Below are 23,029 nucleotides of genomic sequence, written 5' to 3' on the forward strand. Positions count from 1 at the left end.
ATGAAGAGAACGAGAGGGTATTATCATTATATTATCACAATTTATAATCAGCGTTACAAAAGGTCATTCCAGTATCATTTTGTTTACAGGAAGACGTTCGTGTTTGTAATCTTAAGTACATTATAGTCTATAAACTAGCGAATAACACGTCTTGCTAATCGACTTTCACTGTTTCCATCTTGACGTTGCTGTAGCTTAATGCTACACTATCTCTGTAGTTTATTACTGTTTAAGATATCTTTAAGTTAAATGTGCATAGTGACCTTACTATCTCTCTATATCTTTATGTCAAGGCTATTGTAGTGACAGTGTCAAAATAAACTAAACAGCAAAAGAAATACAAATGTTATTTCTTTTTTTCCTTAACGATTATTAATGATTATTAATAATCATTCAGTAAATTCAGTAAACTGCATTTAAAACATGCAGAGATTTGTGTAAAATGGAAATAAGTCAACTTCGTGTATTTTAGATCATGAATTGTATATAAAACCTGTCGGGGTTTAGGTTTGTTTTCATACAAATGTAAAGAAAACAAGGATTCAATTGGAGTTAAACGTAAAATTTGCAAGAAACTTAGGGTGTAAAAACTGAACAGGACTATAGTAGTTTTGGTGTGTACTAAAAATACCAAAATCCTGCGAACATTTTAGGCTCATTTTGACCATCTATTAATTAATTTTATCAATAAAAATATTAAAATAGTACTATTTATAACAATAACAACTTTGATACCTTTGACTTGGTACAAAAAGGAAAATAATTTGTTTAACGACATCCAAGCAGATTTAAAACTATTTGGTGTTTGATGTTGTTATTTTATCTAGATAATGAGAGAAGAAACCTGCTGCCGCCACATAGGCACCTCGTACCGAATAGCAGAAATTCATCTTTAAAATGTATCATATATAGAAATAAGGAGTGTGACTCGTTTGATAAATGACGAAAATAAGGAATGCTCAAACGCACCTGAACACATCTTTAACGACTATTCGATCTTAATACAGAGATACTTTCACCTGTCTATACCGGTCACCTGAGGTTTGACGGGTCATAGGATCGACCATATTGATGAATCCATTGGACAGTTTCTCATTCTAACCCGTGCACCAATATAATATAATACAAACGGAAAGGAAAGAAACCCCTGAAAGAAACTATGGCTGTTTGGTGTAACCTCTGAATATTTTTGGACGAATAAGAGAGGAAACCCGCTCCCGTCATATAGGCTACTCATACCGACAAACAGCAAGGGATCTTTAATATGCATTGTCCCATAGAGAATACCACGGCCTTTGATGCACCTGTCGTGGGGCACTGGTTTAAACTGAGAAACGAAAAACGAGTCAATGATGGCGATCGATCCTGGAACCCACCGCATTTCAGGGGAGCGCTCTACAACTGAGCTACATCCCTCCACGGAGATAAATGAAAAAAGGCGGATTGAAAAACTCTGTGCTTTTGTCTAGAGATTATCCCAGCTTGCTAGAGCCCCCAGGGTATGATTTCAGAAACTAATTCGGACACCATACAAAGAAGATTAAAATAAGTATTCTTATCCACTGATACAGGACACGTTAGTTCCACCAGAGGGCTATTAATGTGATGCTATGGTCGAGGTTTGCTCGGGGAATAATTCATTGTTTTGTAGATTTTGAAAAAAAGGTCATTGACGCGGTCTGCCAAGATGATTCGCGTTACAAGATAGAAAGGTAGAATTGGAGATTGTATTTGTTTATGTTATTAAAACGTGTCCGGTTCAGTTTATAGTCTAGGTGTCACGGATAAACGTTTCAAGGTGAACCCTTGATTTCCGTGCCTATATCCAATAAAGATTCGAGAAGGCTGTCCTGGTCACATATCTCAATTAGGCGGATTGTCTGCCAAGATCAACACCTCATGTTCATATTCAAAAGTTTGTATGTTTTGTTTAACAACATCAGTAGAGCGCATTTATTTATTAACAATCGGCTATTGGATGTTAAACATTTGATAATTCTGACATATAGTCTTAGAGAGGAAACTCGCTACATTTTTCCATTAGTTGCAAGATATATTCTACATGCACCACCCCACAGACAGGATAGTACATACCACGACCTTTGCTATACCAGTCGTGGTGCACTGGCTGTGACGAGAAATGGCCCCATGGGCCTACCGACGGGGCATGTTCAAGTTCAAATGTTATAACGTGCACGTTCAGAAGAAGTTTATTTTATTTAACGAAACCACTAGAGCACATTGATTAATTAATCATCGGCTATTGGATGTAAAAAATTTGGTAATTCTGACTCATAGTCATCAGAGGAAACACGCAGCATTTTTCCTAATGAAGCAAGGGATCTTTTGTATGTACTTTCCCACAGATACAAAAGCACGTACCACGTCCTTTGTCCAGTTGTGTTGCACTGGTTGGAACGAAAAAAAACCCCAATCAGCTGAATGGATCCACCGAGTTGGTTCGATCCTGCGACGCAAGCACCTCAAGCGAGCACTCAACCGACTGCGCTAAATCCCGCCCCAACGCACGTTCAGAGCAAGCTGAACATGTTGTAGCCTGTGGTGTACCAGTTCCTTTGCCCAAGACAGGATCACTGCACGAACAGTTTAATCAACAAGCACAATGTTTCCAGTAATATGGATGTTGATGGATCTTCGTCTTAGCTCTCTGTAAGAGTTACAAATAGCTACATAACGGAGTCCGCCCTCTACATCTAGCGTGTTGACCGATGGTGTGTTAGAGTAATGATCCAGATTCCACAAGTAGGCTAATAGGTGGGCAAAGATTCTAATCTTGCATATGATTCAAGTAAGTGCGTTGAAAAGTTGTCCCTTGAGAAAACCATAGGCACAGCTATCAGTCAAGATGTTTATAAATCGTATCCCTGGAGGAGACTTCGAAGTGCTGTTTATTGTCAACCACACTGTTTGTTCTAAGATAGTTTAGGAGATTTTAAACGTGAATGGTCTAACTGATACTGTCAATGTTGGCATGATCACAAAGCTGCGTCCCCGCGGTATCACTTTTGTTGAAGGTTACATGTTACTTCAGAAAACAAGGACACTCGATTAGCGTGGAGGTGGGTTAGTGGGTGGGAACAAATTAAGTTCTTTCTATTTTCACTTTTTAGAATATTTAGTATTTAACATTTTTTTCACAATGTCTACTGTACCTTATATACATTATTAATTGTAATGCTGGGGTGGGGTTTAGTATCCTTACACTGGACTATATCCAAAAATACGATCACCTTGTAGATAGCCCCTTCTGTGTTAAGTGACAAAGATCCATAAGCGTTGTATGTATGGAGATTAGAGTTTTTGCACGCAATATTTAGCTGGATGTATGTACGGCAGTCGACCTGTGCGCAAAAAGATCCGTGTAAGTACAAAGAAGGCGTTTGGCAGTGCCGATCAAAAGAAGATGAGCGATCGGAACGATGGGAAACGTTTAAAACGGCCTTGCAAAATATATTTTAATATATTGTTATAAAAGTCACAGCAGAGGGATGGTGATTTGCGATATCCAATTCATGATAGTTTTTGCAAAAGTAGTGAACGGACTAATCAAAAACGTCGGGATGTTCTGATCTAATTACTAATTGTAGTTTAAAATCGTAAACTTTTAAGTGTTCTCGCAATATAACGTTTGTATGCTACAGAACGTTACGTTACAAAACAACCAAAACAAAACCCCATACAAAACACCCTAACTGTAATTAAGTGTGAAACTGAGTTACTAGCACATTGCATGAAGTTGCTGTCATTCGTGTTAATGTGATACCACCTTTTAAGAACGTCCGTGTTAAGTTACTAATATGATATTGATTAATATCAGCACATCCAACTATCAATCGGTGGTGCATATAATGTCGACGTGTTTAGTTACTAACGGCATGTCATCATTAATTAGTGTGCAGGGACATTATGTTATACTTCTAGTGTATGGTCGTGATGGTACTGATTGATTATTATGTTAATGGCGATGGCGATGATGTGGTGATGATGATGGCAGTAGTGATGATGATGGTGATGATGATGGTGCTGATGATAGTAGTGATGATGATGGTGATGATGATGGTGATGATGATTGCGATGATGATAGTAGTAGTGATGATGATGGTGATGATGATGGCAGTAGTGATGATGATGATGATGGTGCTGATTATGATGGTAGTAGTGATGATGATGGTGATGGTGATGATGATTGCGATGATGATGGTAGTAGTGATGGTGATGGTAGTAGTGATGATGATGGTAGTAGTGATGATGATGTTGATGATGATGGTGGTGGTGGTGCTGATGATGGTGATGATGATGGTGATGATGATGATGGTAGTAGTGATGATGATGATGATGATTTTGATGGTGGTGGTGGTGATGCTGGTGCTGATGATGGCGATGATGATGGTAGTAGTGATGATGATGGCGATGATCATGATGGTGATGATGATGCTGGTGGTGGTGGTGCTGATGATGGTGATGATGATTGTAATAGTGATGATGATAATGATGATGGTATTAGCGGTGGTTATGATGATTATTATGATGATGATGGGTGATGGTGATGGTGATGGTGATGATGGTGACGGTGATACTGATGATAAAATTGTTGATGATGATGCTGGTGGTATTAGTGGTGATGATCATTATTATCGTGTTGGTGGTATTGGTGATGATTATGACGATGGTGATGGTGATGTTGATGATCTCGTCTAGCACAAACTGAAAATAATATTTAAATCCAGTTGTCACAGATCTTCTGTTTCTATAACCCTCAACCTCCATTCTTTGTATTTCTAACACCATCTATGCCGACAACATTTGGAAGAAGTAGTGTATAATGTTTAACCCATGTGGTTTTATGATTAACAAAATAATAATACCAAGTCCAGGGCAGTAATTTTTCAAATTCGAAAAACGGCCTTCTTAATTCACAAGTGTCCCATTTCGTCTAGTCGGAGAAGATACCATATTACTATGCCCTGATTATTTCCCTGCCCCACACCCCACCCCATGCCATTTTAGGCGAAGTATAGCCCCGATGCCGGTATATTAAGAACACATGGATCAGCTACCGACCCAAAACTGCTTCACCTTGCACGTAAACCAAATATTCTGAAACTGCCATTGGCATGAACCGATGAAATTTGTTATTCTTAATCAAATTAATTAATTATTGCAAGTAGTAGGCGTCCGTTATCCGAAAATAAACGAGCGGGCGCCACCAGTGGAAGACGTCATTGTACGATTTGCTAGAACCGACATGTCCTTTAATTATTCCTTTGTGCCACAGGGAAATACAGCAACTAATGTGAAACGCCATAGCCTCGCTTAGGGAAATCGAAATTCTGAATTTTATTAATCCTAATAATTCCAGATGCCTTTGGTCCAAAAACACAGACATAATGTATTTGTATATATGGAATATGTGTAGGTTTTTTTTTTATTAATACCAGAAAGAATACTACATGATGGTCGTTAGATATCTATATCTTATGAGTTGTTTCAAAACGTATCTAACGAGCGAGTTGTAAAGTTTGTTTTGTTTAACGACACCACAAAAACACATTGATCATCACCGCCTATTGGATGTCAAACATTTGGTAATTTGATCTATAGTCTTATAGAGAAACCCGCTACATTTTCCCATATGTATCAAGGGATCTTTTATTTGCACAGTTCCACAGACAGGATATCACATACCACGGACTTTGATATACCAGTCGTGGTGCACTAGCTGGGGCGAGAAATAACTCAATGGGTCTACCGACAGAGATCGATCCCAGACCGACCGCGCACGGGGCGAACGCTTTACCGCTGGGCTACATCTTGCCTCTACAAGCTTTAATTTAAATAGTATCTAATGGACACGAATTTAATATTCTAGTTCTTACACGTCTTACCCAACTAAAACGTGTTTACTGCACTTGATTTTTGCAGTTATTGAATGCCCAATATGCGCCACAGAACTTTCAGCCTCGGATTAACGTATACGTCACAGAGCAATCAATTTCGAGCGTGCTATTTCATTGCGTGGTATGGCTTTGGTGACCGGGTCATCACCTAGGAGAAGCCAATCGTATGTCTTTAAATCGATATCACACGTATGTGTGTGTTATTGGTTGTTTTATGATAAAATAACTATGTTCTCACCAACGGGCGAGTAAGAAAATGATATTATTGGTGATATATTTACACCCACATCTTAATCAGTTCCACAGTGAGGACAGAAAGAAATGTTTTATTTAACGACGCACTCAACACATTTTATTTACGGTTATATGGCGTCAGACATATGGTTAAGGAACACACAGATTTTGAGAGGAAACCCGCTGTCGCCACTACATGAGCTACTCTTTCCGATTAGCAGCAAGGGATCTTTTATTTGCGCTTCCCACAGACAGGATAGCACAAACCATGGCCTTTATGGAACGAGTTATGGATCACTGGTCGGTGCAAGTGGTTTACACCTACCCATTGAGCCTTGCGGAGCACTCACTCAGGGTTTGGAATCGGTATCTGGATTAAAAATCCCATGCCTCGACTGGGATCCGAACCCAGTACCTACCAGCCTGTAGACCGATGGCCTAACCACGACGCCCCCGAGGCCGGTTCCACAGTGAGGAATTTTGAAGGACAACTGGTTGTAATTTGAAATCTAAATAATACAGAGGTTTCAAGCAATGATTTTAGTCAAAGTTCTCTGAAAACATCCGTAGCGCACAGGTCTCAGGTTGAATATTTCTGATTTAACTGATTTATGTAAATACTACATCCGGTAGTTTCTTGCTTGTTAAGCCATTGATTTAAGCTAACGTCCACATCTTGGCGTGCTTGGCTCGCACATTAATTTTGACAAAATCCTTTTTTAAAAGTACTTTTTAGAAAAATATCCTAGTAAATGTTTAGAATGTGTAATAATGCAGAACGTTTTTCAAGTTAACTTTCGATCGTGCTATTTCATTGGATGGTAATGTCTGTGGTGACCGGGTCATCGACTAGAAATAGACAGTCATATCTATTTTAATGTTGTGTTTTAGGCTTAAATACTGTATCATCAAAGGCAGAGGTATGTGCTGTTCTGTCTGTAAGAAAATGCTTATAAAAGTTCCCTCGCTGCTAATGGAACAATAGACTACACGTATAGAATTACCAAGTGTTTGACATCCAATAGCCAATGATTAATAAATCAATGTGCTCTTGATGTGTGTTGATGTTAAACGTTTCAAAAATACCATATCATGTAAGAAGACCAAGTAACTATAAGTATTTTATTTACTTTCTGAGCTCACTTATTTGAACAAAGCTGCCATCGGTAATCAGTTGAGATCGCGATTAACAATCGATGTGCGTCTGTGTCCAGCGACATGTTAATCAATTCCGCCATTCTGCGTCCCAGGAAATGACCCGATTCGCGGCTAAAAATCCTTCCCATCTGTGCAAATTTGAACTAAACATTTGCACATTTCGTCGTTGGTCAAAACTTCGATCAAGAGTTCTGACAAAACATTGGATTAGGTCACACACACACACACACACGCACACGCACACGCACACGCACGCACACACACACACATACACACGCACACACATACACACACACGCACACACACATACACACACACATACACACGCACGCACGCACGCACGCACACACACACACACACATACACGCACACACGCACACACACACCAGACTGGCACAAATGTGAACGTTGTCGATTTAATGCACCAATGAGTTTCGTGACGAACCCAGGAACCAAAGCGAGCATAGTTTGTGGTGAAGCCGACAGTATTTTCCGTGAGCCTGTTGAATCGGAAATAGACTGTCTTTTATTTTTTCTAAGATAGTGACATAATTTCCCAGCAGGGACACAATTTCCATCAAAAGTAGCCTATGCGATAAGTTAATAAGTCACATAAATCACGCTACGCGTCTAGTCAGATTTGTAGTATCGCCTAAAATCTTAACCAGTCATTGCTTTTTGACAGTTCTGTGTCACATACGATTCCATTTCGCATTCATTTAAGCGAAATGCAGTACAGCTTTCAGGGCCGTACCCTGACCAAAATCCATGGGGGGGCACTAAATTTTATAAATTAATTTAACATCAAGTTATGGTAAGATATGCAATATTTATTGTGTACCAAGCAAATAAGAAAGTTCACAATCATGTGTCGTCGACTTCAGTCAAAGCGCTCGTGAACGTTATGGACCGTCTCAAAATTTCATCACTTCTCTCTAACCGAATAACCCGCGGAAGGGGAGAGAGGGGAGGGGGGGGGGGAGGGGAGGAGGGGTAAAACGCCCATTCAAATAAAGTCGAAAAAGGAAGTGTCCAAAAGTTCGTTTTTTTTTTTTTTACTGTTTTTTTTTAATTTATTATTTATTTATAAAGTGAAATTCTAAACCTGTTTTTCTATCTTTTAATATATTTTACTAATGCAAAATACAAGTAAAACTGCTGTTTTAATAAACTCGTGTGCGTTTTCAATCAACGAATAACGTCCACTGTCAACATACATCGCTCACATTTTGACGCCATTTTCCTATATATTAGTTCTGGAAGCGGTCAGCCAAACGGCAGGTTAACAGAGAAATGGCGTCAAAATCTGAGCCTTGCGTGTGGACAGAGGACGATATTCGTTGATAGAAAAAAAACTGCACGAATTTTTTTAAACTGCAGTCTTGCTTATATTTTGTTTTAGTAAAACATATTAAAATATAGAAAAACAGACAAAGCACCTTTAACAAACATTTTCACGAACTACACGTAAACTAGTCTCGGCAAAATATACGTAAATGTCCTGTTTCCGATTTGTTTCAAGATTTGCCGAGTCTGTCATTTAAGATACACCTTGTCAGTTTCGTCCTACAAGTGTTGTGGCACAAAACATTTTAACACCTGCTTTTTCCCTGACTAAATTAGTTTGGATGGGGCAGGGGGTGTTGAAAAGTATTAGAGGGTTATTCCTTTAAGGAGAAGTGATGACATTTTTAGACAGTCCCTTAGTGTTCGTGAACACGTGTCGGTGAACGCAGCTTTGACAACGCATGCCTTGCTGCAACTTATGTGCACGCATTTTGTTTCTGGAAACGATTCTGTAGGAATACAGCTATATTAACTCACCTCATTACAACAACAAAAAAACACACAAAAAAACCCAACACTTTTATATTATTTTATAATAGTAGGGACAGTAGTAGTAGGGTCTATTAAGATGATTATGCAATATACAATCAGTATTAATTTTATTATTCAACTGAACACATCGTGTCCGTGACATCGATTGTGTCAACATTAATGCAAATGGTAATTTTTCAAGACTTGACAGCAACTTACCTTGTTGATTTGTGAAAAAAAGACGATACACTTTGCTGTGTGTATCTCTTTGCCTTCTTAGCGCTAGGCGCATCAGAAATTGGAGAATTGGACATTGCCATTTTAGATTTTGTATTCTCGAAATATCAAACTATTAGGGTTTCCGTTATGCATTTCCTGTTCTATTTTTAGCGCGTTGGTCTCGATATACAGTATTATTATTTAATATGGACGGTCATAGACCTGTAGCCGTATAACATATTATAACCTCTAGAATATTACCTGAGCGTATGACATACCAAATACAGGGAATTAAACACTATACAAATTAAACCCTGACATTTCTATGCTATTACTGGAGATATATATATAAATTAAAAAAAGGACAAGATTCTCGGGGGGGGGGGGGGGGGGCAGCTGCCCCCCCATGCCCCCCCCGGAGGGTACGGCCCTGGCTTTGTGTAATCGAACGGAATGAATGTAAATTTGTTACCAAAATGGAAGAAAAGGAAAAAAAACTAATTATAAGGTTAATGTGGACATTTTCTTACGCGAGATAAGAACAAGCTACCAAGTTGCAAAATTTAGTGCTTCTTGATGGTCTATCAATGACTCTTTATACGTGATTTTGTGTGAAATAGTGCTTATAAAACTATCGCTTATGACTTCATTACTTCGCTATTAAGAGGACTGCCACTTTCCAGATTATAAAACCTTATTTCGGTAAATATAAAACTGCTGAAAACAGAGCTAAGTACAAATGTTAAAGGTAGTACTAAACCAAATAACTTCCGGCTGGGTCAAAGTTCGAGGTGCACCCAACTTTTGATAGAGAAGTGAACACCACAATAAATATGAGTGTGTTGGTTGTAAAAAATAATAGTTTCATCTGGGTAAAAACAATATGCAATTTTATTTCATCTAGTACCAATGTGTCAAGTAGCCTTGTGCTTGAAACATGTATGGGGTACCTGTAAAAAAAAGGTACTCGAATTTTGTGCGGAACTAGGGTAGTCATAGACGCTACCCGTTATCTCAGAAACGAGCAGCTTGACCCCCAATTGTTTCTGATTCACTTTAAGTGTGAGGGATGGTAGTATTTATATCCGTGGCGTTTATGTCGGTTGATACGTTGCAGGTAGGAGTTTTAGCCACATATGAGCAATGTAGAGTTAAAGGGACATTCCTGAGTTTGCTGCATTGTAAGATGTTTCCGACTAATAAAATATTTCTACGATTAAACTTACATATTAAACATATTTTCTTGTTTAGAATATCTGTATCTGTATACTCAATGAGTTTCTGGTTGTCTTAATATTTGTAAGAAGCCCAAACTGGATTTTGTCTTCAAATAATTTCGTACGTACGAACAAATATTTTTTAGGAAAAAAAATGAAAATTAACCTAGTACAAATATTAGAACGATCAGAAACACGTTTATTATACAGCCACTAATATTCTAAACAAGAAAATATATTTAATATGTAAGTTTAATCGTAGAAATATTTTATAGTCGATAACATCTTAAAACATTGCAGCAAACTCAGGAATGTCCCTTTAAAAGGTATATTTTAACAGGATTGATTCCTTCCAAACACCATCTTTTAGTTGCCATTCTGGTCATAGATATTTCATCGACTCTAGTACGGATTCAGGAAATTGCTCCCTCACCAAAGTATCTGTACATTTTAATTCATGTGCATATTTACGGTTTCTATTGAAACTGGTTAAATTAACAATAGATATTTTTCTTCTGTTATGTTGCATCCCGAACGTGTGCAATAATATATAACTATTCGGAACTACATTTATTGAGTTTTCCGAACTTATTTCCGTTTCTATATCTCAGTTTTCCGTCTGATTGATCCCTGTCGGTAGACTCATTGGGCTACTTCTCGTTCCAGTCAGTTCACCACAAATGGAATATCAAAGGCCGTAGTGTGAACTGTCCTGTATGTGGAGAATTGCACATAAAAATTATTTTGCTGCTTATGGAAAAATGTAGGTTTCTTCTGAAGATAACGAGCCATAACTACCAAATATTTGACATAAAAAATAAAAAACACCCACACAAAAAGCAAAAACAACCGATGTTTAATTAATATGCATTAGTAGTGTCGTTAAACAAATAAATAATACAATGTAAGACAAAACAGTAGACAAAGTGCCCATTTTGTAATACTAAAACAGATAGCGTAGTCTACATGATGCAGAATAACGACAGTAGCTTTTGAAGATGTCGAATAATTGCGTCGGATGGTGAAACAAATTAATGCGTATGACGTATTCTAGGTTATTAAATAACAACAATAAATTATTAAACAATATTTAAAACCCCCTATTTCTTCGAAATAGCAGCTTTAATTAGTGATTTCCTTTCTGATGGCAGACTAAGCCAGTGAACATCTGTTCAATGGGGCGGTACGTGGTTCAGTGATAAAGAGCTGGCCTGATGCACGGTCGGTTTAGCATCGATACCCGTCGGTCCGTCCATTAGGCTATTTTTCGTTCCAGCGTGTGCACCATGACTGGTATATCAAAGGCCGTGGTATGTGCAATCCTGTCTGTGGGATGATGCATATAAAAGATTCCTTGCTACTATTGAGAACATGTGGCAGGTTTCCGATGATTAATAAATCAATGTACTGTAGTGTTGGTGGGCTCCGCTTCGCTCCTCTTATTCTTATTTCTGGAAAAACACCACAATTCATTCTAATCTATACATACAACCCCTATATTTGTTTGCTATTGTTGTTTATGTTTTTGCTTTTATTTTTTGGTAATACTATGTAAGACAAAATAGTAGAATAACGTCCCGCTTCTCAGTGTGAAAATAGATAATAGGCCTAGTTTATATGCTGAAATTAATGACCGCAGCCAAAGATGTCTAAGAATTGGGTGGGAATGAATGAATGAATGAACGAATGTTTAACGACACCCCAGCACAAAAAATAGATCGGCTATTGAGTGTCAAACTATGGTAAAATAAGTCAAATAAAAATACAGTGTAAAGAACTGCAAAAAATACAAATATCATAGATATATAAAATTAAAATTTAAAGTAAAAGTCAGTATCACGTAAAAATTGTAAAACAAATTTTGAATGGAATCGAAATGATTCCATCACATTACGTTGGACAACTATATCTTTTCGAGTTTCTTTAAAATGCTTACACTCCACCAAAATGTGGCGCACAGTCAGAGTACACTGACAGTGCTCACATTGAGGTGAAGGATCTGTCTGTAAGATAAATGAATGGGTCAAATATGTATGACCGATGCGAGCACGACACAATACTAAAGAATTTGTTGGGACGGCGGAAACAAATTAATATAGATGACCTGTTAATAGGTATATAGCCTACTCTAGATCATTAAACAACAGCAATGAATTATTAAATAATAATTTAAAAAAAAACCCCCAATATCCTCGAAATAGCAGCTTTAATTAGTGATTTCCTGTCTGATGGAAGACTAAGCCTGTAAACATCTTGTACGTGCTCAGTAGTAAAACGCTCGCCTGATGCGCGGCTGGTCTAAGATCGATACCCATCGGTGGGCCCATTGGGCTATATCTTGTTCCAGCTATTGCCCCACCGTGGTATGTGCTATTCTGTTATTATGTCTGTTTGTGCATATAAAATAATCATAGCATCTAATGGAAACAAAATTGTATCGGGTTTCCTCTCTAAGACTATATGTTAGAATTACCTAATGTTTGACATCCAATAACCGATGAATAAATAAGCGTGCTCTAGTGGTGTCTTTAAACAAAAAATAACTTTTAACCATGTTACAAACGGATGTTTAAGAATGATGTGGACGGTAAAACAAATGAATGTAGATGAATGTTACTATGTGGATTACTATGTAGTCCGTCCCACAGGGAACGACTTTTTCATACTATGAAATTTTATTTCTCAATCGATTCATAGTATTTATGTGTTATTTCTAAAACACTTTTACGTTTCTTCTTATGTCAAACCAAACTGAAATTATTTACAAAAAACATTTTTTTAAATGATGGGACGGACTATAGATCATTAAAGAACGACAATAAATTATTAAATAAAAAATACCCCTCCCAAAAAAACAACAACAACCCAACAAAAAAATAAAATAAAAAATACAACCAAACAAAAAAACCCCACACCAAAACAGAACAAAACAAAAACAAAAACATCCTCGAAATAGCAGCTTTAAAATGTTCATAGTGATTTTCTTTCTGGTAGAAGACTAATTCTGTGAAGATGTGTTTCAGATTCTTCAAGACGAACCTCGACATGAAGCTGTTGTTCCAGAACTTCAAGAACATCGGCCACGAGGACGAGCTGCGCGAAAACGAGCTGCTGGAGCACCATGCCACACTCGTGATGACCACCCTCGACGACGCCATCAGCAACATCGACAACCACGAGTACGTCGCAGAATTCCTGAAGAAGACCGGCTCGTCTCACATCAGATTCGACGGGTTCAGTCACAGGAACTTCTGGGTACGTCTAGAGCGCATGCAGGCACAGATACAACATATACACACATACATACAGACACACACACACACACACACACACACACACATACACACACACGCAGACACACATACACAGACACACACACACACACACACACACGCAGACATACAGACACACACACGCGCAGACATACACACACAGACACACATACACAGACATACACACACGCACGTACACACACACACACATACAACACACACACACACGCATACATACACACACACACGCAGACACACATACATACACATACACACACAGACACACACACACGTACACACACATACAACACACACACATGCACACACACATGCACACATACACATACACGCAGACACACATACACAAACAAATACATACATACACATACACACATACACACACACACACACACACACACACAGGTACAGACATATACTATCCATACAGACACATACAACACACAGACACAGACACAGACACATACACACATACACACAAATGCAAACACACACACACACACACACACACACACCCCTACATACACACACACATATGCACATATAACACACATACAGACACATACAACACACACATACACACACACACACACATACACACACATACACACGCACACACACCTACGTACACACACACACACACACACATACATACACCTACTCACACATACACACACACACACACAGGCACGTACACGTATACAGACACATAGAACAGAGAGAGAGAGAGAGAGAGAGAGAGAGAGAGAGAGAGAGAGAGAGAGAGAGAGAGAGAGAGAGAGAGAGAGAGAGAGAGAATGTGTATACGTGTGTGTGTTCATTGGACCTATTATCGGCACAGAGAACATTTAACCTGCAAAATCACAGCCGGTCTGTTAGGTTTCGTTGATATAATATCGACGACCTCTGTACGACACTAGTGATGATTACGATATTTGTACGACACATCTAGTCGGTAACAATATAAACGATTTCAGTTAGAAGGATATTCTAAAACCCATTATGTGCAATAAGAAATGAATATGCTGGAAATAAAGTGCAGAAAGGTTAGCCTAATCTAAAACACATTTGAGTATTGAACATTTTTTGACCGAGATGGGGAATATAATGGTAGAAACATCAAGGTCCCTGGAGTAAGCCCAGCTAACATCAAGGTCCCTGGAGTAAGCCCAGCTAACATTAAGGTCCCTGGAGTAAGCCCAGCTAACATCAAGGTCCCTGGAGTAAGCCCAGCTAACAATAAGGTCCCTGGAGTAAGCCCAGCTAACAATAAGGTCCCTGGAGTAAGCCCAGCTAACATCAAGGTCCCTGGAGTAAGCCCAGCTAACAATAAGGTCCCTGGAGTAAGCCCAGCTAACAATAAGGTCCCTGGAGTAAGCCCAGCTAACATCAAGGTCCCTGGAGTAAGCCCAGCTAACATTAAGGTCCCTGGAGTAAGCCCAGCTAACATCAAGGTCCCTGGAGTAAGCCCAGCTAACATTAAGGTCCCTGGAGTAAGCCCAGCTAACATCAAGGTCCCTGGAGTAAGCCCAGCTAACATCAAGGTCCCTGGAGTAAGCCCAGCTAACAATAAGGTCCCTGGAGTAAGCCCAGCTAACATCAAGGTCCCTGGAGTAAGCCCAGCTAACATCAAGGTCCCTGGAGTAAGCCCAGCTAACATCAAGGTCCCTGGAGTAAGCCCAGCTAACATCAAGGTCCCTGGAGTAAGCCCAGCTAACATCAAGGTCCCTGGAGTAAGCCCAGCTAACAATAAGGTCCCTGGAGTAAGCCCAGCTAACATTAAGGTCCCTGGAGTAAGCCCAGCTAACATGAAGGTCCCTGGAGTAAGCCCAGCTAACATCAAGGTCCCTGGAGTAAGCCCAGCTAACATCAAGGTCCCTGGAGTAAGCCCAGCTAACATCAAGGTCCCTGGAGTAAGCCCAGCTAACAATAAGGTCCCTGGAGTAAGCCCAGCTAACATCAAGGTCCCTGGAGTAAGCCCAGCTAACATCAAGGTCCCTGGAGTAAGCCCAGCTAACATCAAGGTCCCTGGAGTAAGCCCAGCTAACATCAAGGTCCCTGGAGTAAGCCCAGCTAACATCAAGGTCCCTGGAGTAAGCCCAGCTAACATCAAGGTCCCTGGAGTAAGCCCAGCTAACATCAAGGTCCCTGGAGTAAGCCCAGCTAACATTAAGGTCCCTGGAGTAAGCCCAGCTAACATTAAGGTCCCTGGAGTAAGCCCAGCTAATGCTGAAATGACTCTCACAATATGCACGTCGGAATGGAGTCCTTTATTAGTCATACAGTAACTTTATTTCAATCATTTGTTTCCACTGACACCGTTTTGCATAGTAAGACGTGCCCGAATTGGACTGAACAAAGTTAAAGTTTCTTTTGTTTAACAACAACCTTGAACACATTGATGATTGATTGATTAATCAATCAACGGCTATTGGATTTCAAACATTAATTTGGGTCTTCAGAGGAAACCCGCTACATTAGCAGGAAATGATATTTTATATGCACTTTCCTCATACATGACAGGACATACCACGGATTTTGATATACCAGTCGTGGCATTTGACCAGTTTTGGTGCACTGGTTAGAACGAGAAAACCCAATCAGATGAATGGATCCACCAAGGTGGTTCGATTCTGCGAAGCAAGCACACCATGCGGGTACTCAGCCGACTGAGCTAAATCCCCCCCCCCCCCCCCCCCCCCCCCAGTTGGACCGATACGGTATCTGTGTTAGATAGTGGTGAGAACTTGCGTATAGTCCTCTATAAATAAACAAACAAACATGACACAAAAGGTCACCAGAATCTTGTGTTTTTTGTTTGTTTTATTTCTAAGGGGAAGGGTGTTTGGACCATGGTCCGTTTTTAATTGGCGATAATACAAGCAAACGAAATACCTTTGTCATTATGACTAATCATCTCTGTTTTGGACAGCCTCAGAAACATTATATAAGGATATAATTTAGTACTCGTTCATAAAACAAACTTACAGTGACGAAACATAATATTATGTAGTAAAATAAAAATATCCATCGCTCGTGAACCTTTCTACAGCACCTCGTGTATTGGTCTGGCTTTAAAATATCATATTTATTAAAAGATTCCACGTGATGCGATTGACCTCTGTGAGGGAGTATATACATGAGTAGTGAAAGACTTGCTCAGCCAAATGGAGCTCGGTAATGACACCCTTAGGCCGCTTGTACTATAGTAGTAATTTTGATCCTCTAATAATAGTAATTCTTTGATCACATGAATGTCATAATAGAGACAAACAGAACTGTTCAAGGTTGAAATGATTTTGGGGAGGACGAGTACGTGGTGACAACAGCGTAGCAAACGAAAATCTCGGTAAGAGAACGAGTCAGATTTAGAACTGAGGTTTAGCGTAGGATCGATCCCCAAAAACTCTCTCAATACATATATGTTAGATTTTACCTGTTATACTTATAAAGGTATGGACAGGAATAGTGTTACTTTTAAAGGGACATTCCTGAGTTTGCTGTATTTAAGATGTTTCCGACTAATAAAATACTTCTACGATTAAACTTACATATTAAATATATTTTCTTGTTTAGAATACCAGCGTCTGTATATTCAATGTGTTTCTGGTTGTCTTAATATTTGTAAGAAGCCCAAACTGGATTTTGTCTTCAAATAATTTCGTACGTACGAACAAATCTTTTTTCGGAAATAAAATGAAATTTAACCTAGTACAAATATTAGAACGATCAGAAACACGTTTAATATACAGCCACTAATATTTTATGTAGAAAAATATATTTTATATGCAATTACAGTCGTCAAAAAGTCTGTTAGTCGATAACATCTTAAAAATTGCAGCAAACTCAGGAATGTCCCTTTAATTCATTACGTATATGTTTATAACAATATGCCGACGAAAGTGTGTGTGCGTGCGTGCGTGCGTGCGTGTGTACTGGGGGGGGGGAGTGTATGATAAATAAACAAAGATTGACAAACCTGTACGTATATTGTTTTATGAATCATCAAGTTGTATGTAGCAAACGGCATGTGACGAGTGGCTGGATAGCTCCTCTCGGCGTTCTCAGTTCAGGGTCCTACTGAGAAAGGGTAAGGAGCGGGGGCAAGAAATGCAGTTGTACACATAGAACAGTTAATACAAAAAGTGCTCTTTATAGATGGAAAATGTCTACCAGGAGACCTCTGTTATTGTGCCTTGATTCGTGTCATACTGCCACCCCATTTATTTGAAGATACGTACAACTTGCCAAGGCTACAATATCAAAGACCGTGGTATATTTTATCTTGTCTGAGGGACATGAGTAATTTTGTTTTGGCATAGCCTCTTTGAAGTCTATGGTACATTTTCCCAGATGCTTACCCTCTCGAAGTGTCAGTGATTCAGATTTCCAACTTGACTCAAATGCTTCTGAATGTTTACATTCAAGCAGTGTATGTTGCCTAAAAATACCAGAAATACTAACAGTCAAGAGAAAACAATATTGGTGGTGGATATCATATCACGATGCGTACAAAAGACATAATATTCATTTTGATCCCCTTGGGATTATAATTGCAACTCGATGATCTAAGATCACAGAGAAACAAAGCACAGCTTATCGTGTGACCCACGCGTGTCTTTCCGCTTGGCCGAGCACGACACATAACTGAAGATGACACTGACCATGTTTAAAATCTGGCTAAAAAAGTGGAATCCAGTTTGCTCGTACTACCATACCACCATTCACGTCATTGCATGCGAACACATTAACGTCCTAATGTATGTACTTAACACGGTAAACTATCCCTTCCCACGCAGTAACGGCTTGCACTTTGTTAATGTGAAGTGCCCTTCAACATGTTACCCCACAAAAACTTTTATTTGCCAGCAACATTGTTTCAAATCGTATTTAACATGCCAAAAATCAACCTAAATGGACACCAAAATAGGTTTCTGCCACTATGGTTCAAAGGGCATCACAGTTTTATAGCATTCACTTGCGGCTATCTTTAATTCGACTGTCTGATGACTTTTGCTAAGAGGCATAGAAAGCTGTGTATAAACACATGACACCGAATGGCCGATATGTATGTTTCGTTGGGATGTCGTTAAACTATTTCATTCATCCATTTTTACCAATCACGCAAAAAGTGTAACTCTTATAACAGCATTGCATTACCATTAAATTAATAAAAAAAGGAAACCATAAGACTGATCTTTTACAGCTTGTGTTGCTGGCTTCTATTATTTTTATAGATCAATAAAAATACAATGGAAGTGCATATCATGATATTCTTGGATTGTCTGAGCAATAACCAGCCATGCATGGCGGGGACCTGTACTTAAATGCATGACAACCGGTGACAGGTTCTCTTTAATATACATTTGGTGTCTGGCACTCAAGTATCACTTAACACGACAAAGTTGTTAGTGGGTGTTAGCTTCCGAGAGCCACGTTGCAGATGCTGCTAATATGGGTACTCAGATACCAATAAAACGAGCGCGTGTCTTATTTGGGTTTGACGTGTTACTGGAAACTACAAGTGTTCATTAGATACAGGTTACTTTCCATTGGACACAGGATATCTGACACAGAAATTAAGCGCCCATTAGCTTAGTTGGTTAAGGCGTATGAGCGTGGTACATGACAACTAGTCCGTCAGTACTTCAAGAGCCGAATTTATTAATGCATTGGTAGAGTTTCGATCTGAAGTGCATCTGGTCGTACGATTGATTCCTCTCAACATACTAACTGGTTTCCATCAATGACCTACGACTAGTATATCAAAGCAGTGGAATGTGCTATTGTCTATATAAAATATATTTTGATCCTTAAATCATACACTACTGGCTGTGTTGTAGAAACATCAGGAATACTTTATAGAACTGTTTGCAGCCAGCGTATGTTTCAAAAATATTATTATTGTTTTATTTTATCGTGAAATAAATAAAGCAGACAAGCAGACTAGAAACGGACCTGGTTGATCTGTAAAAGCTTTATCTCGAATCCAGAGACCAGATCGGCAGTTATTTGACATTCCGTCTATAACAACACTGAGAGGTCTGACAAAACTCCAATTAAACCACAACTCGGAATATCTTCCGTCTTCGACATTCAACTTACCCCGTCTGGAATACACGAACTGATTCTCGAACAAAGCGATAAAAGTAACGATAATGAACACGCAGGAAGAAACATTTATCTTTTCTCCTGTCTATTAAATGTCAAAATTCTGCATCTGAGTTATTTTTGGGCTAATTACGTTTAGTTAGTGATGTCAGGGTTCGGGTTAAAGACGCCGGTCGCCGATTTGCGCGCCAACGTAATAGGTCCCTGGGGCATTCATTCTGCTGGAAGTCTTTGAACAATATGCTTGTTACTGTATATAAGGACGAGATGTAAGAGCACTGGGCTAAGTGGAGCGGTTACCGTGAGAAGTTAATCGCTTTGATGGCCCACAACAGAAACTTATTAAAAATATATACATGTATATACAGGAGACACAGAACGGGGAGGGCGGGATCCATGCCACCAGTTTTTATTATTTTTGTGCTCAGAAGACTAGACACACCTGCAATTTAAAATTGTTTCCAGGGAGCTAGCCCCGAAACCTCACTTAACAATTCCAGATTCTCGCACCGGGTCATAACACTGGCATTGCCCATTCTCACTTCCAAAGCGCGCTGACAATGACCCCCTCCATACACTCCGCGGGTCTTAATATATTGATTTCGAGGTGTTCCCTAGCGAGCTGCCATCTATGATAAAATTGTGCCCAGTGTTGATTACAGGTGGACATTACTCTAAAAAACCCACATTGTACGATACATTCTGTGCTTAAAATACACTCTAATTTGTACATTCGAGGTGTTTTAGATATTCTTATGTCTAGAACACAAGTTTAACACAGAGTCTTGAAGTCCAGATACGAGTCTGAAAATTTGAGGTTGTGGTGTGCTAGATGCATTTGCAGTTCATCATAATACACTCATGTGGAAATTTCCCATGCCTAGATGCTTAAAGCACCATACAATCACAAACCAGAAACTATGTTTTAGACAGACATACCACTCGTTGTAACAGGACCAAGTACGTTTATCTTCGTTATTAATAAGAACCCTTGTTTCAGCCCGACATTGCTGAATCTAGCTGTCGTTTTTGACACGAAACACTACACAACTATCTTATTGGAACATACTCGGATGTCTGTTTCATATCCAATCAAGTGGGAGTTTTAGGTCACTGACTATCATGCAGAGATATTTGCGATAACATGTTTCTTTTAGGTCCAACAACACCGCAAAGCAGACCGTAGACTTTCAGACTGATGAAGCCACATACAGATGTACTGCGATTAGCCACAGCGAAGATGCGTTAGAGGTGATAAAGAAACTGTTCGTGCAGAGTTGATGCCATACAGAACCTGCGACCCACCGCGCCCCATGCGAGCGCTCTACCTTCTGACTGGGATAATCCTGCCCGCGTTCATGAATAAATGCCTGCAGCAGTATACTGAATGAAACGAAACACATACGATTAAATAAATACTTAAACTCATCAGATTGCTCACTCACGGTTTAGTTAACGCAAATAAACATTAAATACTGACACACTGTAGATAAGTTGATTATTGGAGAGTTTCTGCATAATTTACAAGAATGTATTCAGTGACCTCAAACTATTTATGTACAGAGAACGTAGCACACGACGGCAAATCTCAAGTATTCGTCATAATTCATTTTTCTGCTTTTCACAAATAATATAACAATGATTGCATGTTCCCATTGCGGTGTCAATAGGCCTAACTGGATTACAAACAATTAAAGAGACGTTTCGAATAAAGTATAGAAAGCATGCTATCGGTTGTCCATGCAATTAAAGTGACACACCCTAGTTTTTCACAATTCTAAAAACGCACGTACCTCTGAGAAGTAACGGTTATGGAGACGAGCTCGTCTATTTTAGAGGGTATTCCCCCATTGACATCACATACTCTTGTTTGAATCTATTATATCTGTATCCATATGTGCTACAGGTTAGTAGATTAACCAAACGTATTGTCCATATCCACGGGCTGAAACTAGGGTCATAGGCGTCTTTAAATGTTTTGCGAATATAAGTTAAATCATGGAACATATCCAACAATTCAAGGTTCCACTGAACCAGACCAATTTCCTCTAATGTTAACATCTCTAATAAAGCTGATATAAGCAGTGTGTCAACACGCTCAGTCAATAGACGTATAAAACTGTACGGCATCTTTCATTTAAGAGATTTATAGGATGTTTTTATTAGAAACATTCATTTGCAGAAAGTCGCGATTTTACATTTTTATTGCACGCTACATTATTGTCATATAACAACTGTACTATTAATATAATACATTAATAATGTATTGGCAATAAATAACAGCATTTGCACACGTAAACAATATCACGTATTATTACTACTCATAGCAAAACGCTTGTTATTAGGGTTGGAATGTAGCTCAATAGAAGAGCATTCGCTTGCCGTGCACTATGTTGCAGGATTGATCCCCATCAATGGACCTTTTTCTCAACCAGAGACTATGGTATGTACAGTTCTATCTATAGGAAAGCGGATATAAACAAAAATCACCTTTTGATTTATGGGTAGAAGACAGCTGGGCTGTGTTCAGCCAGACCGAGCAGAAAAACGTCCGCTAGACTGGTTTATCCGCTTCACGTTAAACCAAATGGCCACGCGGGGAACCAATCAAATAGTTCGCGAACTTTAGAGAAACGTTCGCTGGCTGAACTTAGGGAAGGTTTCCTTTCCACCAGGTGTCGAAATAACACCAAATAGCCACAGTTTAAAATGTGCCGAGCTATGGTTAAACGTGTACATCTTTCTTTTCTTACTTGGCTGTTACTGCGTTACCTCTAACCGTACCAAGGAAGTTCCAGATTTGTTACATTGCAACCTCAGTATATAATTCGGTGAACGAATCAAAGTGTATGGCCAACTGTTAGCAACATTTATGTGATACCTGCCACAATCGATAATATTCAGAAGACGTAGAAATGTGACTTTGCTTTCTTGTACTAATACAATGTACCACAAACTTGATTTTATGTCTAGATAGGCATTTGTCCTTGCAAAACCTACATCGATAAAGTTAAGCCATAAATGGATTACCTTATATTTCGACGTTATAAAGAGTACGAAATAA

The 23,029-nt window shown here is 39.0% G+C and overlaps 1 protein-coding gene across 1 annotated transcript in view; it reads left to right on the forward strand.

The window, feature by feature from the left end:
• The window catches only part of LOC121370066, an 86,498-nt gene that overhangs the window by 50,652 nt on the left and 12,817 nt on the right, over positions 1-23,029 (forward strand). The window contains exon 2 of the mRNA XM_041495167.1: positions 13,588-13,819. Coding sequence (XP_041351101.1) covers positions 13,588-13,819 — 232 coding nt within the window. The remainder of the gene's footprint in view (positions 1-13,587; positions 13,820-23,029) is intronic.

This window comes from Gigantopelta aegis, chromosome 4 (genome assembly GCF_016097555.1).
Source record: "Gigantopelta aegis isolate Gae_Host chromosome 4, Gae_host_genome, whole genome shotgun sequence".
Lineage (NCBI taxonomy): Eukaryota > Metazoa > Mollusca > Gastropoda > Neomphalida > Peltospiridae > Gigantopelta > Gigantopelta aegis.